The sequence below is a fragment of the Dermacentor silvarum genome, chromosome 1 (assembly GCF_013339745.2).
Source record: "Dermacentor silvarum isolate Dsil-2018 chromosome 1, BIME_Dsil_1.4, whole genome shotgun sequence".
Taxonomy (NCBI): Eukaryota; Metazoa; Arthropoda; class Arachnida; order Ixodida; family Ixodidae; genus Dermacentor; species Dermacentor silvarum.
Genome location: NC_051154.1, coordinates 203,630,416 through 203,650,725, shown reverse-complemented (window position 1 = coordinate 203,650,725; position 20,310 = coordinate 203,630,416). Strand labels below are relative to the sequence as shown.

Sequence of the window (20,310 nt, the reverse complement as noted above, 5' to 3'; positions counted from 1 at the left end):
GTAGACACAAAACTCGGCTTGGACGCTGTTGCATGCAGGGCCGATATAGCGTGCGTTAAGTTTGGGTATGCTACTTCGAAAACTTCAAAATAGTCTTTCCTAGCTTCTGCGCACATGTAGCCGTCTTACAATGCTTAGTGACGTGTAAGTTTTGTCTTACCGAGAACGCTACACGACGTGCTGTTAGAGGGACTGATCGAGCTCTGGATTCATAAAGCCGTTAGTGTCGAGGACACTGCGGACGCCGCCGGCAAGTCGTGGCAGGGAGCAATATGGTGTCGAAGAGGCTGGCTGTAATGACAAGCAGTTGTCAACAAAAATGTTTTTTCGGATGTTCCCAGATGCGCACAATTTGTTATTTCCATTATGATATTCTGCTTTGATGCACCTGTCAGAAAATTGGAAACATTGTTTCTTCCTATCTGAAGCGAGGCATAATTCGTTTCGAAAACAACGCGGGCGGGAAAGCAGCCAGGACTCATGCGGCTTCACCTCAATGCGCCTTGGCTGCTGCCACGGCGGTTCCATAGGATAAGGAAACAGGTCGCCAGGCCGTAACACGCAGTTCCGCCACGGAATGTCTATCCTTGCGAAGAACAAGCTGGTGCGGACTTATGGTTTGCCAAGCGTATTTTGTCGTTTGCGTGCAAACCGATAGTACGCTGCGCGGGGTAATGTCTGGTTGGCTGGGACAAACTGCGGCCAAAACGTTCCTCGGATCCGGATATCAGGAAGGGTGCCAGGAAAGTTTGCGACGGCCTCCCGAACTCCTGCGTGTGCGATACGAGACGACTCCGGTGGAATAAATTGAGCTGCAACAGTCTCGCTATAGACCCCGTAATTTGCCTCTATAGTCGTTTTCTGTGCGCATGCGCGTGCAACCTTGATGATAAATTGTGCACCACGGATGACAGCTGTATTGCAATGCGCTAGCACGACGAATAAAATTTATCTTGTTTTTTTGCTTGTTGAGCGGCACACCAGTTTAAGAAGTAAGCGCCAGCTTATTTATTTACTTATTTATTGACTTCTTGCTCTTTTAGTCCGGTGCACTAAAAGCAGCAGTGGGTGCAAAGACAGTTCCTTTGCATTTCTCTTTTGAATAAAGAAGTCCCAGGACGCTGAGAGAATAGGAATGCAAAGCACGGGCAAAAGAACTGAGACTGCAAAGATCGCAGAATCCAATGAGTTATCTTCTTCGAAGACCCCGCGCGCGTTTCGGGTGGAGTGGCCCGCAAACTACTTCGCCAAACGCGCGCGCGCTCCGCATGGTTAAGCTGCGGCAGATGCAACGAGGCAAAGCGCGCGCTTTGAAGTTATACCAGACGCGCGTTATCGATTATGGTGCCGTTGAAAAGTCACGCATTCGTGAGTTAATCAGGTATCTTTTGCGGCCATCTCCGCCCCAAAGTGGTACTCAGCTTTACTTTCTCATTTTTTTTTTCGGGCGGTAACCAGAGGACTTCGACGAAGACTTCGGCGTGCGCTGCCCTCCTCGCGCGGGGCCAGTTCTTCGAACCTGGCTGAAGCGGCGGGCCTGTAGGGTGGGGAAGGGGGGTGGCGACCTTGCCGGCGGTGTTCAGCTGGAAGCCGCGCTGCCGGCCTTGAGAGAACTGGCGCCCTCTGCGCGGGCTCAGGAAGCGACCAGGACGAAGCCATATAGGAACGGGCGCACCGCACCTAAACACAAGCCTCGCACGCGCGACTCGCGCCTCAGCGCTTCCCAGCGGCACCTCCGCGGAAAGCCGCGAACCACTTCGCCGTAATTTCGCTTCGCGTCGGCGGCTATTCGCTTTCCCGGGATTTGAGCCGCGCTGGACAACCTATAGGTTGTGCAGCACGAGAAAAAGACGATAAAGGAGAAATGAGTGTAACAGTTCACGAGCCTTCGAACGTTATACCGGTTATATACCTCCGCGACGTTCCCTGCGTGCCCACGTTGCATGCGTCGGGTGCGCAAGGTGTCGGGTACCTCGTACTCATTAGCTTCCTATATTGTTTGTTGTTTCATCATCTTTGTTTTCTATACGAGGAATAAGGATTATAAACAGGGATAAGGTGCCTCAGAAAGGCTGGCCAACGTTTTGATAGGAGGACCTATCTTCGTCAAAGGCGGCCTCGTCATCCTCGGCGGGTTAGTTTTAAAGGGTTAGTGGAGTGACGTCACTCCACTAACCCTTTAAAACGTCACTCCACTAACCCTTTAAAACTAACCCGCCGAGGATGACGAGGCCGCCTTTGACGAAGATAGGTCCTCCTATCAAAACGTTGGCCAGCCTTTCTGAGGCACCTTATCCCTGTTTATAATCCTTATTCCTCGTGTGCTACTCCATTAGTCAGCCACCTTTTTTGATTTTTTGTTTTCTATAGTGAAATTCGCCGCGCCAAGAAATACTACTGTGAAGCTTATTCAAAATGGTTGCCGTTTTCACTCGGTTTGTGTTGTCTTCTTTATCGTTAGTTCTCGACAGAACGTTTACATAACGCCAGTTGGCGCGTTCGAGCGCGGAGATAATCTTCCAAGGACACCGTCCGGCGTTTGCGAGCAACGTGCCCGGCTTATGGTGCTAAGAAATAAAGCTTGCTGTTTGGTGGCTTCGTTTTGACGTCTGTGGGGATATAGTGGGGCAGCAACGTCGCGTCTTTGATTTGCGGCCTTGCGTTACATGCGCATGCGACCACCACAGTCGCCGTCCCTTGCGGTGATGCCCCTGCGACGACACTGAGGTGCATATGTTGTGGACCAGCGGCGGCCCATCCAATGTTTATCCTCGCAAAGCCTCCCTACGCCTCTGCCTGAGAGCGGGGCGTCTCCAATATACCTTGGGCTATAGCGCTACTACCTAGGAGCTCGCTTCACTGCAGTTAAAAGATCACACCGCGACGCCATCTCGTCCGAGGCAGTGCCGATTAATCAGGAGCCTCAGGCGACAATCACGTGAGGATAGCGTGACGCCTTCATTAGCCGGTCCGACCCACTAGGTCAGAAGTTGCGCCGAAGCATTCTCGACTTTGCCCAAGCGCGCTGAGCCCAGAAAGCTTTCGCTAGCTAGTCACCCGAGAAACTACAGCATGTAGTAAATAGCTGTAGTATAGCATAAAGCTTCGTTCTTCAGTCCACAGCATGAAGCAAACTTTAATTCACAGAACGCATGGTACGGTAACAGGGGAGGCCATCTTCAAAGAATTTGTCCGCATGCAGCTTTTGTGAGTCAAACAGAAAAAATGTCACGAATAATGGGGGCAAACATGTCCAAAGTTAAAAAAGGACTCGCAGGGCAAATAATAAAAACTGCTGAAGTTTGCAGATTATCAAAACCAGTGTTTCTGTACTGCATGATTCACGAGAAGGCCCTCTGTGGAAAGTACGTGAGCATGTAGTGCGTTCTGAATCCAGTTGTTTCAGCTGTTTCAGCTGTTAACGTTATGAAGTCGCATGGACTGACAAGCTCCGTGAATTTCTGAAGGCGACAGAATCTGAGTTCGTTGACCTGACGTATTAAACGGCAGTTCAATGGCTGCGGAAAAGTTTCGCCTCGTTTCTTTAACCTTAGAGAAGAAATAAAGAGCTCCTTCCAGAGAAGGATCCCGCCTAGCCACTACTGTCCAGTTACGAGTGGCTCTGCAAAATGTCCTTTATCGTGGACTTAGCAGACCACGTAAGCTCAATGTGAAGCTGCAAGGACAGGTACACCTCATTCGTGACCTGTACGCGGACATAAAAGGCGTTAGGACAAAACTGTAGCTTTTAAGAAGTCTAACATCGAAAGTGGGAGCGTGTTCACTGCTGTTCATAATAAGGCATTCAGTTTTCTATTTATGTCGAGAATCCTCGGCGTTCTGTACACCCAATTTCGCGACCCATTATCTGATGCCAGGGAGGAGGAACTACAAATCTTCCAAAATCCGTTTAGCCGCGATGTGGATACACTATCAGGTTACTTTCAATTAGAAGTAAAGGAAGTCAAAATACATATTTACGACAAGTACAAAGAAGAAAATCTAATGAATTTCTGTACATTTCTAGGCTCTGAACAGTTCCCAAACGGAAAGGAATTTACCCTCAGGTGCATGTCCATTTTTGACACCACCTACCTTCGTAAGCAAGCGTTCTCCATAATTAAGAATGACAAGTTGAGAGGGCTAATTTACCTGACCAACACCTGACATGTGTGCCTATCATTGGCTCATCAGGCTTGCCACCATAGTTCACTGAAATAATAAAGTTAACGCATCAGGTCCACGACTCACATTAGCCCCCGTCCTACGTCTCGGCAACGGTACGCAATTGCCATGCACTCAAATATAGTGCATTCTGCTTAGTGCCCGGTGCGGCATTTTGCTGTCATCACATGCTTCCCCATTTGAACATATGATGATACTATGTGTATGTAACATATATATATATATATATATATATATAAGTGTTGTCTCTCCGCCTTGGATTTTTTCGTGAGAATTCGACTCCACATCTCCACATTTATTTATTTGCATGATTATTGCCTTTGATATTTTTGTTTATCAGCGCTTGCGTTTTCAATATGTTGCTCTTTGTATGCGTTCCGATTCGTGCAATTCTGATTGTACGGTGTCTATATATTGTACGTTGCACTCAGCGGCCCTCATCGCTGGCATGTTCTGCTTCGTGCCTTGCTTGAGTGCTGTCGCACGGTGTCACTGCCGTATGTGCCATTTCGATTCATCTCCTGGTCTCTGTAATTATTCGGAGGTTCGTACGTGCTATAGAAGGCGTTTAATTATGATTGAAGTGTTCTGTATCACAACTGTACATTGTGGTTATTACGTAATTACGGAGTTCCAACATGAATCACCTGTAAACACTTGCCTCAGATTGTTTTTTTTAACCCCTTTGAAAACCTGCGATGGAAGGCTTATATTTAATAGCTTGACAATTTGCTGAATTAATTATCGAGTAATTTATTAGTGGCTGTCACGGTTAGTTTTTTTTTTCAACACGGTTAATCGGTTCAACCACGCAACAAGATTAGCTTAACGTGCCATCCAAAAGTGCTTGTGCGCACTTGAAGGTATATCTTGCCGTAACTCGTCTTCTTAAAGAATAAATTATCTGGTACGGCAATAATTACTGTTCATAAATAGGATACCGCAAACTATATCAATTAAGGTTGCATGGCTGCCACCACAGAGAACCGAAAAAAAATGGGGTGGCTTTTCAAACGCGTATTCGCGTAACGTTTCTAAGTCTAATTTTATTAAAATATGCCTATACTATCCCGGCCGCGGCAGCCGCATTTCGATGGAGGCGAAATGTAAAAACGCCCGTGTGCTTGCGTTGTCGTGCATGCTAAAGAACCACAGGTGGTCAAAATTAATCCGGAGCCCTCCACTACGGCGTGCCACATAATCAGAACTGGTTTCGGCACGTAAAACCCCAGAAAGAAGAAAATAGAGCAAGATACAGGACAACGAACCAGACGAAACAACACGAGCGCCCTCCTGTCCTGTGTATTGCGTTATATTATTCTTGACAACGCTACACCAACCGACCTACGCTTCTACACTACTGAAACGTAAACGCTATGCACAAAAGTCAATGCGAATTCCCAGAAACACAGCAGTTGCGGCAACGACTCACCAGTAAAAGAAAGGGCCATTTGTAAAGAGTGGTGACGCTTCCCAGACCACTTCAATGCCCTGTAGATATCTGCTTCGTGCAGATAGAATGACGGCGAACAAGCAAGAAAACTGCAGGCTACTAGAAAATCAAAACAACTTTGTTTGCCACAACGACTGTTTGAAGCGATTCTCACATGTCGTCGACAGAAGACATCGCAGCTGAAGGCGCCGAAGGGACAACTTAGGTTTTTAAAAGAAACGGGCTTGGACAAGTGGCTGTGACAGTGATGCCACGTACCACGCAAGAGTGACGGACTGTGACTGACGATGTGTGTGCTGTGTTATGTGCTCTCTCTCTCTCCTCCCCATCTTTCATTCCCCTCCATTCCGCTCCCATGTGTAGGGTAGAAACTCAGTTGTGCTAAACTGGTTAACCTCCCGGCCTTTCCTTCTCCACTCTTTCCTTCCTTCAAGTTCATATACAAACGGTGACTTAGCGTTAAAAGCGAAATTCTAGTCCTAAAACAGTTATTCCGCTTCTTTAGACGTTACGCCTCAAGGTCAGCTCAAATGGTAAATATAAGAAATTAGTTGTAAAAGCACGTCGATTAATTGGAATAGACTGTTTAGTCTACGCTCAGTAACGTTGGTTAAGTTTACGAATGGGAAAATCACGTCGATTAATTGGAATAAAGTGTTAAGTCTACGCTCAGTGCCGTTACTTATGTTTAGGAATTTATTTTCAATAATATTTAATTGTTTACAGTCCGGCCCTCGACAGCGCCACTGGTCTCCAATCCGGCCCTCTGGCCAAAAAAGTTTGGAGATCCGTGCTCTAAATAATGGAAAGGACAATCCCACAATTGTCTTTATAACTTTGAAACACTAGGAACGGATTGGCGTTATCCCGCTTCCGTATTGCCGAGTGCGAGTGTGTACCAACTGGTCCAGTTTTCTATAACTCTGAGGCGGTCTATACCCTACAGAGGGGTCGAAGACGAAGTTTCACTCATCGCAAAGGAATAGTGCTTCGAAATTCCGTTCCGATAATTAGGCATTGCTGTAAACACTGAAAACATTCTCTCCTTTGGGGCATCAACATCGGGTTTTTAGCCACAGGAACGTATGCAGGGCCATATGCGAGTTCCTTGGTGACACAAGGAGAATACCTAGTTAGTTTACTGATTTATTATTTATTATTTTACAAAATTCTAATTTACGTTCATTTGCTGATTTATAATTTATTAATTTAGAAAATTCCAATTAGACTGATTAAAATTTATTGCCTTTTAGCTTGCTCTCCTTTCAAAAAGCACACGTTTTCCTACAAGAAAAAAAAAAGTATCTAACACAAGTTGGCTTCATTGGACAATTCCAACTGTTCCCTCCATCACAATACTTTCTCCCTCAAGTTTTCTCCCCCCGCCACACCTGTTTAACCGCCAGCTACTTGGCCAATCCCCCGTAGTGGGTATGCGCCATGGATTAGGAAGAAAGCAAGCGAGCAAGCTAGTTCCTGAGAAGACGGTGGTAACCACTGTTATTACTGTCGTAGTGATTTAGTTCAGAGCCGGAGGTATCGCTGAAGTCTGCGAAACTGTTTTCTTCGTCACGCTTCTTGGTACTCCCGGAACGCGCAAAGGGTAAAACGTTCTCGCATCTGAGCAAAGCTTTTTATAGATAACACCAACTTGGGTGCACAGAGCCGTGTCACCACGCTTGTTGATTTGTCTGTCGATTGCTTTGTGGCTTAGCATGACACAAATGACAAGGTTAGTATATATATATATATATAGGATTACGATTCGTCGCGCGGGAGTTTCAAGCATCATGTATAACCTGGGACAGCGGGCTCGCAAAATTTTCTGTGTTGACAACGCGTTGTTTTGAGCTAGCAGGGTAATGTTTACTCTAGAATAAAGCCAAACAGCCGCTTAAAGGCAGGGTGCAACACGAGTGTCAAGGACGCCCTTCGCATCTGTTCCATCCCTTCTCAATGCGCTTACCTTCGTGTTTTCATATAGTGCAATTGGGAAACAATGGTGCTGTTGACGCTCTGATACCAAATTAACGGCGGACGATCGCTTATCGCGAGATCGGTACTACAACCTGAGTTCGATTCCTGCCAACACTCTCATTTTTATTCTAAGGGCATTTTTTTTCTGAAATTCGTTGAGAGCGAGCGAGCTGCCCTTCTGTTTGGTATTCAAATAAAGAAAAGGTTGCGGGCGGATTCACAGCGCTGTAAATGCGTAAATTTCGCATCATGCGCGCCTTGGCGTCTTACGAAGGCATGACGCGGCGCCATCTATGACGCCTTATATTACATGACACTTTAACGAACACCCCGTGTGCGAGGTCACTTGGAACGCTGGGACTTGGAGGAAATACGAGTATTGCTTGGCCGACAGGAGCTAGCTACTTAGAGCACGTAAACGTGCGCGTACAATAAGCCCAACGGAATTAGGATTGAATTGGGAAGCGTTCAGCCTTCACTTATCTGTACTGCTTCTTCATGAACACGTCCGCGTAAACAGGGGTTATAGGACACATGAAGCAAACGAGATACTTGATGCGCAGGATCGCCAACCGAGCGGAGCAAGTACTTGCCCATCGTGTTTCCCGAGGACAAGCCGCCGTGTCCTGCTGGCCTCGTGTGCCGGGACATCACGCTATGCTCGTCGGCCATCAACCAGGTGCGCAGCGGTGGCAGGCCCACCATCTGCGGCTGGAACCGACATGTGGCCAAGGTGTGCTGCCCGCAGGACTCCCGGGTCGGCACGGGTCGCCCTTACACGCCAGAGTTCATTGCTTTCCGAAGGCCTTCGGGTGAGTAGTTCGGAAGACATCTTTCGCATTCGCTGCGCCAATGCCAAAGAGCACTTACGAAAGAAAACATTTGTGAATTCGGCCCCAGGTGCTTAGCGCTAACTTTGAGTTTGCTTCGCTATGCATTAAACTTTGCGCGCTCCATTGTTAAGTCGCATTATATGTATATAGAGTGCACGAGAGCTGGCATTCCAACTATACAGCAGTGCATCCGGGATTATCTGCATTTTGGTACATGAATGTGGCTCAGTATAAGGTTATTCAGGAGTTGCGGGGTGATCTATGCGCCTATAGCTGTTTTTTATTTATTTATTTATTATCTTTTCCCCACTCGCTGTTGAACGATACTGACAGAGTGTTCTGCCTGACAGAGTGTTCTGCCTGATCAACTTCGACCAAGTGATTGACGATAGAATGGGAGCTATCTGTATTAACCGAATAGTTGTGCAACGACGCAATAAGCATGAGAAGGCTCAATAACGCACCTTTCCGATTTGGTGCCACGCTCAGAAGGTGAAATTTCTGGCGCCAGAGCTCGGCTAGCGCCTTTCCGGTGGCCACCCAACCTTGGTGTTTTGGTTTGTGTTCGACGTCTAAGTTTGACGCATTGAGAAGACACTGAGGTGATTTTCGTTTTGCCACCGCATACCAAAGCCCCTGAAATTGGTTGCATAAGTCACTGAACGCTGGAATATTGGCAGTGCGGTGAACACTGGCTCTCTCGTCTCATTTGTCGAACACCGCAAACCGGTCCAAATGACGTTTACACTGAATTCGGGTTGTTAAATGTGAGGCCCCCTCGAATGCGAGCTCGCGTTCCTGACTCGACCGAACTAAGCCTCGGCTTCGCAGCATTCGCAGAGTTCACGGCGAGAAGCGCTATTTCAAGAAGCGTACCCGTGCGAAGGAACGTGGAAGGCGCTCGTGCGTCCGAAGTGTCGCACATCCTGCGCCGGAAACGCGCACCTCAGAGCTCGTGATTTCCGATTCAATAAGCTGGCCAAGGGGAACGTCCCCAGTTGTTTCCCGGGAAGGAGCACTATGGCGGTCAGCAATGACGGCACACGCTATACCGGGAGACCACCCATTGGAAGCACGTATAAAGGCTGGAACAATCTCGCCACTTTAATGAGAAGCACTTCAGAAATGTCGAATGACAGAAGGAAGCGGCGTTCGGGTATGGCACATTGCGAAAGTCAATGGTAGGAACTCTTAACTTGATCAGCTGATAAATGAAATGTTTTTAGGAAATACTTCGTGACGATTCATGAATTCAGAAAGCCGGCGCGTATGCCACCGTATCGCTCACTATAGTGGTTGATCAGGATCCGTTAACAATAAGCCGAGCCGAACAGCTGCACGAAATCTGGCTCCGCGGTCTAAACACGACTAGAATATTCTGTTGGTATTATTGCCCATAATAGTTCACCCCTGCAAGAAACGCGAGAAACAGATGTTCTGAGAGCTTTGCAGAGTTCTGCACGTGTCAGACCCAATTCAAGTCTGCAGCTGGGTGCCGGTACTATATCATTACCATTTTTTCCTCAATAATTGTGAACGCCTCCCTGTGCGTCTATATGTGTGGGCGTGTTACGGGAGGCGCAGCTACAGCCTTTGACAAAAATACGCAGACCACATCGAGCGTGACCGGAGCAGCTCGGGCACACGCGTAATATGTGGCAGCGGACCAGCGTGTGCTTAGCGGGATAGTAGATCTACAAAACGCATGCGCAGGAGCCTATCGGACACGTTGCGTTTTTGCGAAGGCTCACTGCGCTAGGCAGGTTATAAGCTGCTGTACTCGATCGCGCTCTTCCCAAAACTCTACGCACGTTTGTACAAATAATCACTAGGATTGAGCCCCATCGAGTTGATCAGTAACGTCCCTATTTCGTTCGTGAGTTCATATGCTATCTTTGTAACTAAGAGAGAGAAAAATCGAAGCTACGGGGCAATAAACACACACACACAGACACACAAGATGCAAAACTCTTGCCCATGCAATACTGATGCCATGTACTTGACGCCCGCGGCACCAGACGGAGGTGCGCATGTCCGTTTCCTCTTACAGAGTTGCAGTTCGCGCACATTGAACTGGTTTCTTCAGCCTCTACACAGGCCAGCATGTGAGCTACAAACGTCAACTGCCCTCCCCTTCTACTTCGCTAGTTGTTTGGCGAAGAAAAAAAAGCCTGCTCTCCTGCGGAAGTGCTTTTCTTTATTTTCCGCACACGTTCCCCGGGGTTTCGTCACCGATGGGGGAATCGCCGAAGCTCGAGTCAGCGCGGTATTTTTCTTTTCTTGTTCAAGGCCGTCGCGAAAGGCCGCCGCTGGGCTGCCGTGCACTGTCGCTAAGAGGGCGCGAACGGCGTTGCAAGAACTTATCAGACACGCTCCGTCTGGCATGGAGCGTGCGCTGAATAATACGAACCGACAGCGCGCCGCTGAAATGGACGCTTCCTGGGACGGTTCAGATGCTAAACATGATTCAATTCTTGCAACTGAATTCAAGCGTCCCATGTGTTCATTGCTCGCTATAGTTCACTTCCTGGGTTTAAGTATTTTCTAGAAGCTGCGACGACCACCCGAGAAGATGTCAACGACGTATAGTCTCGCTCCGCGCTTTAGTTTATCGCAGTGTTATGTCGGCCAAGTGGGTTGCTCGCTGATTTACACACCTCAAGTTCGCCTCGAGGCTTGGGCAGTTGCTTTTGTATTTGGCGCGCAATGGGAAAGCGCGCCCATTACTTATATTTTGGGGAGCAAATTTAAGGACATTAAGGTGTGTGTCACTGAAAGAGATCCCGAAGCACTGCAGTGTGGTCATCCCCATAGTCACGGCGCCTTACCTTGGGACGTAATAGCGCAATATATAGTTTCATTTAATCTGCGCTTCATCGATATTCGATATACGGGGTGGTCATTTTTAAGTTTGCCGGAATTTAAAAAAAAATCGCCTGTGGCAGATAGCATAGTTCTTGTCCTTGAGCTGGATTATTTGAACAGGCGGACATTACTAGCATGAGAAATCGAAGCACATTTTAAACTAATTAACACTTCACTAATTAACTTCTTACTTAATTACTTTGCGGCACATATTTCAAATTACGTACGAATGGTAGCCGGTGAGCTTGCAAGACGTATCCATTTGAAATGAATCTCCAGGATGACACCAGTTTCGAGATATTATTTCCCAAAGTGTGGGAAGAAATACACGGGCCTTCCAGTTACTTTCGTGCTTCAATGCATTGAAAAGCGTGCTGTTAAAAAAAAGTAATTAGGACAGCAGTGACATTTTACGGCGAGTTTGATGGCGCATATCTTCAAACTGGCGTCATTCTGGAAATTCATTCCAAGTGGATACGCTTTGCAAACTCACCGGCTACAATCAGTAAACTGCAATATGTGCCGTAAAGTAATTAATTAAGAAGGTAATTCCGGAATTTTTAAAATTATTTGAATATATCTTTCGATGTCTCGTGCAAGTAATGTCCGCCTCTCTGAATAATTCCAGATTAACGACTGGAATTACGTTATCTGCTATAGGCTATTTTGAAAAATTCCGGGAAACCTAAAAATGATCACCCCGTATATATGGAAAATAATAAAATAAGATTGCGGTCTTTCCCATGCTTACTATTTGGACTTCTTTTGGCAAACAACTCTTACGTGCGTAAGGGGGAATTCTGCTTGCTCACGTGGCACCCATTTAACTCGGCCAGACTTTTATCAGACCTATCTGTGGGAGGGAGCCAGGTTCCATGTGTTTATGGTGCTCGTTGAAGAAAGTAATTACCCGAATACAAAAATTTACGCCGCCGATGAGCTCTACATGGCCTTCGCCTAGGAACCTGGTCTGCTTCGAGTGTATAAAAGTACACATGAACAATGTGGAGAATGCTATGCAAAGGCTTGTCCTCATATACCTGACACCTTTCTTTATAGAAATGCTTACCCGGAAAGCACGCCGCGTTACCCGCCGCGGTGGCTCAGTCAGTTGAGGCGTTGCGCTGCTGAGCACGAGGTCGCGCGATCGAATCCCCGGCGGCGGCGGCCGCATTTCGATGGAGGCGAAATGCAAAAACGCCCGTGTGCTTGCGTTGTAGCGCACGTTAAAGAACCCCAGGTGGTCAAAATGAATCCGGAGCCCTCCACTACGGCGTGCCTCATAATCAGAACTGGTTTTGGCACGTAAAACCCCAGAAAAAAGAAAGCACACCGCGTTGAAGTACGCTTTCTGCGACTATCTTTTCGCCGTCTCTATAACTACAAATGAGCCCACGCTTTCGCACTGATATAAAAATGTTGTAAGAGTACATTACACATTCACAGAGGTTACTGCGAGCGAGGCAGGTGTAGCGATCAGTTCTGCGCGTGCTCGTCGCGATGAGCATAATGTATAATGTGCAGCCTTGTGGGACATCTCCAGTCGTCGACAGAGCCGGGCAGCGCTGTACGTGTCCGTCGTCTTTATCCCAGTTGAACGGCGGCCAGTTTATTGCCGACGTCAGCAGGTGGGCGCGATTACGGCATCCGCTTCCTCGCGCTGCACATTTCGTCTCCACGCTCGGCCGCCGTCGCCGCCACTGATCGGAAGTGCTGCCGGCCAGCGAGGAAAAGGCGCCAGAGGCGGTAGAGGTGTGCGCCGAACCAACGACGACGGCGGATCCAACGGTCAAGCACGCGTATTGTTGTTTCCTGCAGAGAACTCGACGGGAGGAAACGCGCTCGTATATAGCGCCTATACCTGGCGGCGTGGACAGCGAAAACGACCAGAGGCGCTGCACACTTATAGTAGGGCTCCAAGGTCGAGGCCGCAACCAGCGCGGCGGCGGCTCGATTTGCTCGGCCAGAAAGACAAAACACGAGCGGGGTAAACGGAAAAAACCGTGGCACGCGACGCGCGATATCGCGAATCCGCGCTCGCTCACTGAAGGACGAGGGATACCCAGGTTTCTCGCACTCTTATATATATATATATATATATATATATATATATATATATAGTGTGTGTGTGTGTGTGTGTGTGTGTGTGTGTGTGTGTGTGTGTGTGTGTGTGTGTGTGTGTGCTGATTTTGCAGCAGCTATACTTGCCGAAGATTATTGTTCCAAGCGGGAAGAAGCAAGCGGAGTGCTAATGTCTGCTCTCTTTGCTGACGCTAATCGTCGCCGCCACGCCCCCCTTTCTTGACAACCATGTTGCTTACGCTGCCGTTGCTGTACGACGAAGAGGGTAGTTTACCAGTACAACGACAGAAAGCTGAAGAAGTTGGTAATATTAAAAGGCAGGCGCGTAAAGCAGCGTTTATTACTGTCAATTTCATTCTTCTTGTGTTCGTGTTTTGTACACGTTTTAGTTTTCATACAGCGTATCCCTACTTTGCGGAGAACCTACATGGTAGCGGCAAGAATTGCGGAAATATGAACCTTAAACCCGAAAGTGGCAGCGGCTGCCACTTGCGTCTGAGACTGCAAAAATGGCTGATTTTGCTGGAACAGTAGCAGCACGAATGGCGACACAAGCGGCAAGTGTACGCAACTGAACCAAAGTGGCAGTCAATCCTGCTTTCTCGGCCTCATTTTGTTTTACTCCGACTGCGCACGTAAACATGCTTAGATTGTCCGTGCTACATGTTTTTATTGCCATAGCCCACGGTTATGTATACCAGCATTATTGAGCTCTCTGCCGTGTCAGTAGATAAAGCCTCTTCCGAGACACCCCAGTAAAAGGAAATGTTGTACACGTTTTGTATCACGCAGAATGCGGAATTCTGGTCGTCCCCCAAGTCAACGCTTCGGCCACGACGAAGATACCGAAAACGTCCACGCTGAAATCGTCCACCAGTAGTAGCACCTCGCGGTCTACAAGTTCGAGTTCGACACGGTTTCCTTCAACTGTGAAGAAAAGCTACGTTTACTCGACGGCGACCTCTTATTCAAAGGTTAGAGATCTTTGGCAATTTATTTATATTCTCTACTAATGAATGCAGTTCAGGCGTATACGTGGGGTTCCGAGGGCTTACACTAGTCAAGACGTATTTTTGTGCTAGTTGGTTCATATCCGTAGTAAAACAGCGCCAGAGAACACAAGGGGCCAGACGAAGAACGAGACATACACAGGACGTGTCGTTCTTCTTCGTCTGGCCATTGCGCTCTCTGGCGCTACTTCACTACGGCTTACACTAAATGTGTCGTTGATGCAAATTTATTTGATGTGGCGGATTGTACGTAACGTAGCCACCTAAAGGAAGCAATAGAGCTTTGTGTCAGACGCTGACTACCGTATTCTGCAAACATGATTAAACTGCGAGCTTTTAACATAACATCGAAAAAGAAACTTTGGTGACCTGAATGTAGGTGGAACAATTTTTGCTACACTCTACCAGACGTATGACGTTCGAGTTTATGTGCTTGTGGTGATGAAACACCAAATGCAGTGCAAGTGACTGAGGGGAAACGCTTGGAATCAATGCTTAAAAGAAAGTTCAGCAGACATTCAACGGCCAAGGGCTGAAAAAGCTAATTTCCTTTGATATCTGCTGAGCGGGTGCCGCACGGCATCTCCAAACATGCATTGTAATTTCACACTATATAAACATATAGTGCTGAATAACGATATCTTCCAATCTGATTGCTAAATAGTAATGTGGAATCTGCTATGGAACTATGGAGATTATCAAACTAGAGTCATAAAGTGACAGTGGCACACAGCAAAAAGAAAAATACAGCGTTTGCATTTACAGTTGTTTACATTTGTTGCTAACTACTAAGTGGGAGTAAGTATCAGTGCGAGCTGCAGAGGGTAGTAGACAATCTATCACATGAAGACTACCAAAACGGCTTCAGAAAGCTACAGCGCTTGCGCTCCCTTAACTTTCGTACCGCCCTCCACGCACACGTCAAAGGGGTTAGTAGTTCGAACCGATAGTTCCAACAACGTGAAGTGACAAAGGAGGGAAGGCACGCATTCCTTTCGGGCTTCTTTCCAAGATTTTCCGTTGGGAAAAAAGAGTTGAAGCTGCGCGATAGCTCAGGGTTTTCTTATTTTTTATGTTGTCGTTGTCTTGTAGAAGAGGTTATATGGGAAGTCTCTCGCACTTATGAAATATTTAATGGCGGCTTCGCTGCGACAAACTCAGGGAAGAGTTTCATGAGGGAGGGAAGGTGAAGGCAGCGTCCACTGGCGCGCGAAAGCAGGAGCCAATGCTCGTGCTCCGGAATCGTGCCTGAGGACAGCAGCCTTCAAGTGAGATATAGGTCGGCCGCGAAGTGAACGATGCGGGAAGGATATGCAAACCGACCTGGGCCAACGGCTTCTGAATGCGCAGGCGGACGCGAATGCGAGCCGACGAGCATCGGTGGCCCCACCGCTCCGGGGCCACACACAGCCCACGCTGAGGCCCAGCGCAAACTTCGGTTACAACCTGAACCAGCGGAGCACGTCCGCCTACCTGACCACCACGCCCCCGTACTCGGCGCGGGCATCACCGCCGCAGCGGCAGGCCCCTGCGGCGGCAGTGGGGGTGGCGGTGGCTCCGGCGTTGGCTCCGGCGCGGAACCCGGCACGGAACCCGGCGCCTGCACCGGCGCCTGCACCGGCGCCCGCACCGGCGCCCGCGCCAGCACCTGCACCGTCCGGTGGAGGCCACGTGCACTACAATGTCTACCAGAGCAACCACGTGGTGAGCAGCCACAACCAGTACGAGTACACGGAGTTCCGAGGCTCCTCTGGCGACCGGAACCAGATCTCCGGTGGCGGCAACCACCACCAGTATTGGGAGCCGCCGCCGCAGAACCATCGGGGCTCCAACGACTGGTACAGCTACAACACGTTCGCCAAAAGGCAGGCCCGTGCCATCCGTGACTGGGGCAAAGGTTCGCGCGACCACGGCAACGACGTCCTCCTACAGAAGGGCTTCTCCAGAGCGGACAAGAAGCGACGCTACGACTGGGCGCCCAAGAAGAAGGCAAGGAATCGCTTACATGACGCCTTGCGCGGCTGCTCTTGGTGGTCGGGGATATGACGGAAGTATTTCGTCGCTGTCGAAATGCTTCCGCGGGTATAACGTCTATAGTATGGGCACGCATTTCTCGATTTCCCGTCTCTTTTAGCGATCTTTTGAAGACAATGCTTATTCGAAAGGTTGTTCAGAGAGTAAATTCCTAGCCTTATGTATAACTTGGCGCCTTGTGGTTTCAAGCAGGACATGCGTCAAAAATAGGGCCACCGCAAGCGGTGCATATTGCGTATTTTCGCTTGATACTTTTGTAAAGTCACGACAGAGTCACGCAAGGACCCCGAGCACTTGCCCCACATACTGCGACCGTCTTCGCTAACCAGCATGGACGGTATCTATGCGGCCGCAGGTGGGTGGTGGCAGAGCCAAGCCGCCGGGCACCACGCACCGTCCGCGGCGCACCAAGCGGACGGGAAAGGTGGACGCCCGCGTGCCAGACCCGGACCTCATCAAGGCCATCGCACCGGCGGTCAGCCTCGTGGTGGGAGGCCAGGCCGACTACAACACCTGGCCCTGGATGGTGGGTTCCTCCCTACACTCTGTGCTATAGGCGCGACACCCACGGGCCCGCAGACACCTAACGCTGTGGCTACATGTGCTTGCAGAGTGCGATAATAGTGCGCTCCGGAGTGCGTTTGCGCCGGCTGCCGGAGGTGCGCTTAGACAAAGTACGCTTCTGTTGCTACTATCTATATCGAAGGTGAACATTCGACTGAAAATAGCCTAGTTGAGGAAGACTTGAAATTACACTAGTTATACAAACACCAACTAATTATTAGATTATTAGATTATCAGAAAAGCTTATTAGATTTAACTTCACGTTTCGGAGTACTTGGTTGTTTTGTAAAATTAGACTATTCTCAAACGCAACTATGCCTGCACTGCTAAGTTACTCGCGCGTTTCGTTTTTTATTGCTGTGTGTCACTACAGCTTTAGCCCCGCACTATATGTACTATTGCCACGCGACTGGCCGCTCGAGGCACTTTGCGTGTGTTCGAGAGCTCCTTTCACGCTCGGAAAAACACTTTTATGTAGCACGTATTGAGCAACAGAAAGCATGTATCGGGGGTTTTTCATGTTGCTGTACAATTTTATTATTGACACTTTTCATCTAAGTATATTATTTGAGAAGTTGATTAATTGATTAAGACTAATTATGCAATTAGGCGGAATGCAAAAAAATAACCTGAGTGTCTCCAGGCGACGGCAAACAACATTACCTTGGTTCTGTCCAGCTACGTGGCATTTGCATATTTTTAAATCTTGGTGCATGATAATTGGGACACCCTGTATAGTACTGTATAAGCCAGGGAAGGCTTACCCCCGCATTTTAGGCCGGGACGAAAAGCTCTTTGTCGGCTTTAACAATTCCACATGTACAGACCTCTCCATATAGTCCGTATACGTACAGGAACGTTACTACAAAGTGGAGCACAGCGCCGTCCCTCGACTGAAGAATACATTGCACTTCAAAAACACGTGGGCGTGACTCCCTTTTTCGAGTGTTCGATACATCATGATCCCAAAACCCGTATGATTCGACGAAGATGTCCGGACACATTAACGGCAATGTGATTTTCGGGGGCGCGCTATTAGCCTCATTTACATTTTCCTTCTGACTGCGGTTGTACATCTCAGAGTAACACAAGCACAAGCTACATACGAACACATTCGCGGATAACACTCGCACCGAGCCGACCGGTGTTACGCATTGACGATATTTTGGTAAGTGGCTATCGTTAATGCTTTCTTTACGTTCTTTGTTTTGTCCAGGCCGCCATACTAATGGGCAGCGAGCTGAAGTTTCTCTGTGGTGGATTTCTGATCAACGATCGATACGTTTTATCTGCTGCGCACTGCTTCGAAAGGCACAGGTGAGTTACAGCGACTCTGGTTATATGCGACACAAGCACTATCGTGGAAAGTCATTTTATGCATGTATGCGCGCCCAATCAATTCATTAACACGTGTAGGCGCTTCTCTCTTCTATTATAGTCTTATTTACATATTTGTCCTTACGCCCCTAACGATCGATAACTTGCATTATTATTTAAGATAATCGAACGAGTACGCTTACAAAAATCTAGAAAATCTGGGCTCGTATTCACAAAGCCTTTGCTTCGTAAGAGCTATTTACTGCAACAGGATGCTAACTTGGCCTGGTTGGTAGATGATGAAGTTAAATAATCCGTTTCTTTCTGTATGTCCGGTCTCTTGCGCTGTTATTCGATTTAACTTTAGCTATTTATTCTTGGTCGGCCGCCTTGGCTAATAATATAATCAGCATCAGGATTTGCTCGAATTGGCTCTTACGAATAATTCTACCGTAAGAGCGAATTCTAGCCAATCTTGATGCTAACATATTATTATCGAAGACAGTCAACTAATGGAGAAGAACACTTACGAACACGAAGCTTTGCGAATTCGGTACGTGGTCCTTATACCGTAATTGACCGACGCTCGTCGGTTGCCAATTATTACTGAGTATGAACTTGTTTATGAGTTCAGGCCTTTGTTTTCACTGAATCCAATTAACAAATTCCAATGACGCTAATTGAACCACTACACTCCCCTCGATTGAGGCATAAGGCAAATGTCGAGTAAGTTAGGCTTGCTGCTGTGTATACTAAACGCTAACCACTACGAAGGAAAAAAAAAAAGTAAAGACAGCATCGAGGTACAAGATGCGACTTTATAACGAACGTGGGCCCGCATTCACAAAAAGTTCTTACTCTAGAATTGTTTACTCTAAAGTTCTTACTCTAAAAAGTTCTTATTCTAGAAAGATAACTTTCGAAAGCAAAGCTTTGTCAACAGTTGACCATTTTCTACTTTGCTGTTGTCGCTTCTTCTCCCTCCGCAGAATGTTTCTCGAATTTCCGGCAAGTCATCTATAGCTTTAACTGTACCGCTTGGTGCATGTCATTTGGATGCCAGCCACGAGTACATTATAGCAACTCTCCATATTGATTAATGCATCTGGAAAGTTGTTGTGATATGTGATAGGAGCGCTGATCGGTATGCACTTCTCTCTCTTTCTCTCTCCTTTTTTTGTGTTTGTTGTGTGTGTCTGCGCATGCGTGTGCCTGCGCGCGCATTGTTCCAAAATGAAATTCTACTGTCATTGTGTCACCTAATGTTGACTTTTTTGGCTGTTTATTTCATTTCTTTTCTTTTTTTTTGCTGTCTGTGGTTAATGTTTCCATCTTCGTGGCCAATCCCCCTCGCAGATGTGAGCCGTGTCTGAAGGTCACAGCGAAAACAAATACTTTATTATGGGCTACACACAATTTATTTGCAAACCACGGCTTCTCTCAGGCGGCAGGCTAATAATATCCGCCTGATCGTCTCTTTCGTATAATACAAACAGCGCGTGGATGAACAACGGCAGTGGGCGTTTTCTCTCTCTCTCTCTGACAGGCCCTCGCAGAAGTACGGCGTTCGCCTGGGACAGATTCGCGTGGACGAGGGCCGCGTGTACAACGTGGAGAGGTTCGTGCAGCACGAGGACTACGTGCGCCGCGAGTACTACAACGACATCGCGCTGTTGCGTCTCACCGAGTCCGTCCCGCTGGCGCTCATCAAGCCTGTCTGCCTGCCTGGCCCGGACCTCGCCCACTCGGACCTGGTCGGCAAGGAGGCCACAGTCCTCGGATGGGGAGACACCATGTTCGGTGAGCGCCGTCACTTACTTCGTCCGTGCCATTGCGAAAGATGACGAACTGTCGACAAACTAAACTGTGACGTAATGTTGAAGAAAAGCGTGTTGGAAAGACCAACGTCATTGCAGCACGCTCGTCCGTGGCCTCACGCTCCTGACGTGTGCCGAAACAACGCTATTGTGCAGCCGTCTGAAGCAGTCAG

The 20,310-nt window shown here is 48.0% G+C and overlaps 1 protein-coding gene across 1 annotated transcript in view; it reads left to right on the top strand.

Annotated features, from left to right (window-relative positions):
* Positions 1 to 20,310, top strand: part of LOC119436659 (uncharacterized) — a 44,912-nt gene that overhangs the window by 9,322 nt on the left and 15,280 nt on the right. The window contains exons 2-7 of the mRNA XM_037703617.2: positions 8,179 to 8,427; positions 14,188 to 14,369; positions 15,756 to 16,394; positions 16,795 to 16,965; positions 18,220 to 18,320; positions 19,867 to 20,120. Of these exons, the coding sequence (XP_037559545.1) occupies positions 8,179 to 8,427; positions 14,188 to 14,369; positions 15,756 to 16,394; positions 16,795 to 16,965; positions 18,220 to 18,320; positions 19,867 to 20,120 (1,596 nt within the window). The remainder of the gene's footprint in view (positions 1 to 8,178; positions 8,428 to 14,187; positions 14,370 to 15,755; positions 16,395 to 16,794; positions 16,966 to 18,219; positions 18,321 to 19,866; positions 20,121 to 20,310) is intronic.